Source organism: Nanorana parkeri, unplaced genomic scaffold (genome assembly GCF_000935625.1).
Source record: "Nanorana parkeri isolate BGI_ZX_2015 unplaced genomic scaffold, ASM93562v1 scaffold3547, whole genome shotgun sequence".
Classification (NCBI taxonomy): domain Eukaryota; kingdom Metazoa; phylum Chordata; class Amphibia; order Anura; family Dicroglossidae; genus Nanorana; species Nanorana parkeri.
Genome location: NW_017309815.1, coordinates 43,118 through 44,237, shown reverse-complemented (window position 1 = coordinate 44,237; position 1,120 = coordinate 43,118). Strand labels below are relative to the sequence as shown.

At 59.6% G+C, this 1,120-nt stretch overlaps 1 protein-coding gene across 1 annotated transcript in view; it reads left to right on the top strand.

The window, feature by feature from the left end:
- Window positions 1–909: 909 nt before the first annotated feature.
- The window catches only part of ABCD4 (ATP binding cassette subfamily D member 4), a gene marked incomplete at its 5' end in the record, with an annotated part of 11,206 nt that continues 10,995 nt past the window's right edge, over window positions 910–1,120 (top strand). The window contains one exon of the mRNA XM_018575096.1: window positions 910–1,044. Within this exon, the coding sequence (XP_018430598.1) occupies window positions 910–1,044 (135 nt within the window). The remainder of the gene's footprint in view (window positions 1,045–1,120) is intronic.

Sequence of the window (1,120 nt, the reverse complement as noted above, 5' to 3'; positions counted from 1 at the left end):
CTTTACCCATAGCAACCGATCAGCAGATTTTCTGTCTTATTTTGCAGCCTGTGCCACAAACAGGAAATGCCGAATTTCCCACCAACAGGAAGTCCCCACGTTGTGTGCTCAGGATGACACTCATAGGGCAGAACCTTCTCTTCCCAGCGCACAACTTCTTCTAATAGCAGGACCATTAATAGCCCACCTACCCTGGACCCTCCTGCCACTTCCTCTGCCTCCTCCTCCTGCCACTTCCTCTGCCCAGCCTTGCACCCTCCTCCTGCCACTTCCTCTGCCCAGCCTTGCACCCTCCTCCTGCCACTTCCTCTGCCCAGCCTTGCACCCTCCTCCTGCCACTTCCTCTGCCCAGCCTTGCACCCTCCTCCTGCCACTTCCTCTGCCCAGCCTTGCACCCTCCTCCTGCCACTTCCTCTGCCCAGCCTTGCACCCTCCTCCTGCCACTTCCTCTGCCCAGCCTTGCACCCTCCTCCTGCCACTTCCTCTGCCCAGCCTTGCACCCTCCTCCTGCCACTTCCTCTGCCCAGCCTTGCACCCTCCTCCTGCCACTTCCTCTGCCCAGCCTTGCACCCTCCTCCTGCCACTTCCTCTGCCCAGCCTTGCACCCTGCTGCCACTTCCTCTGCCTAGCCTTGCACCCTGCTGCCACTTCCTCTGCCCAGCCTTGCACCCTCCTCCTGCCACTTCCTCTGCCCAGCCTTGCACCCTCCTCCTGCAACTTCCTCTGTCCAGCCTTGCACCCTCCTCCTGCAACTTCCTCTGCCCGGACTTGCACCCTCCTCCTGCCACTTCCTCTGCCCGGACTTGCACCCTCCTGCCACTTCCTCTGCCCGGACTTGCACCCTCCTGCCACTTCCTCTGCCCGGACTTGCACCCTCCTCCTGGACTAAACCAAGTCTTCTTCTGATTCTGCACAGGGCAGCTAATCGTCTACCAGGTCGGCATTCTGCCCAGTCAGTTCTATGGGATTCTATCTGATCGGGACCTGGCCGGCTTCAGGAAGTTGGCAGCCCTGGCCGCAGCTCTGATCATCGTCATTTCCATGGTGAGTTCTCTCTTCCTCTGACCTCATCTGACCAATCAAACTACTGGAGGAAATCTCACCATTGTGGGAGGGGCAG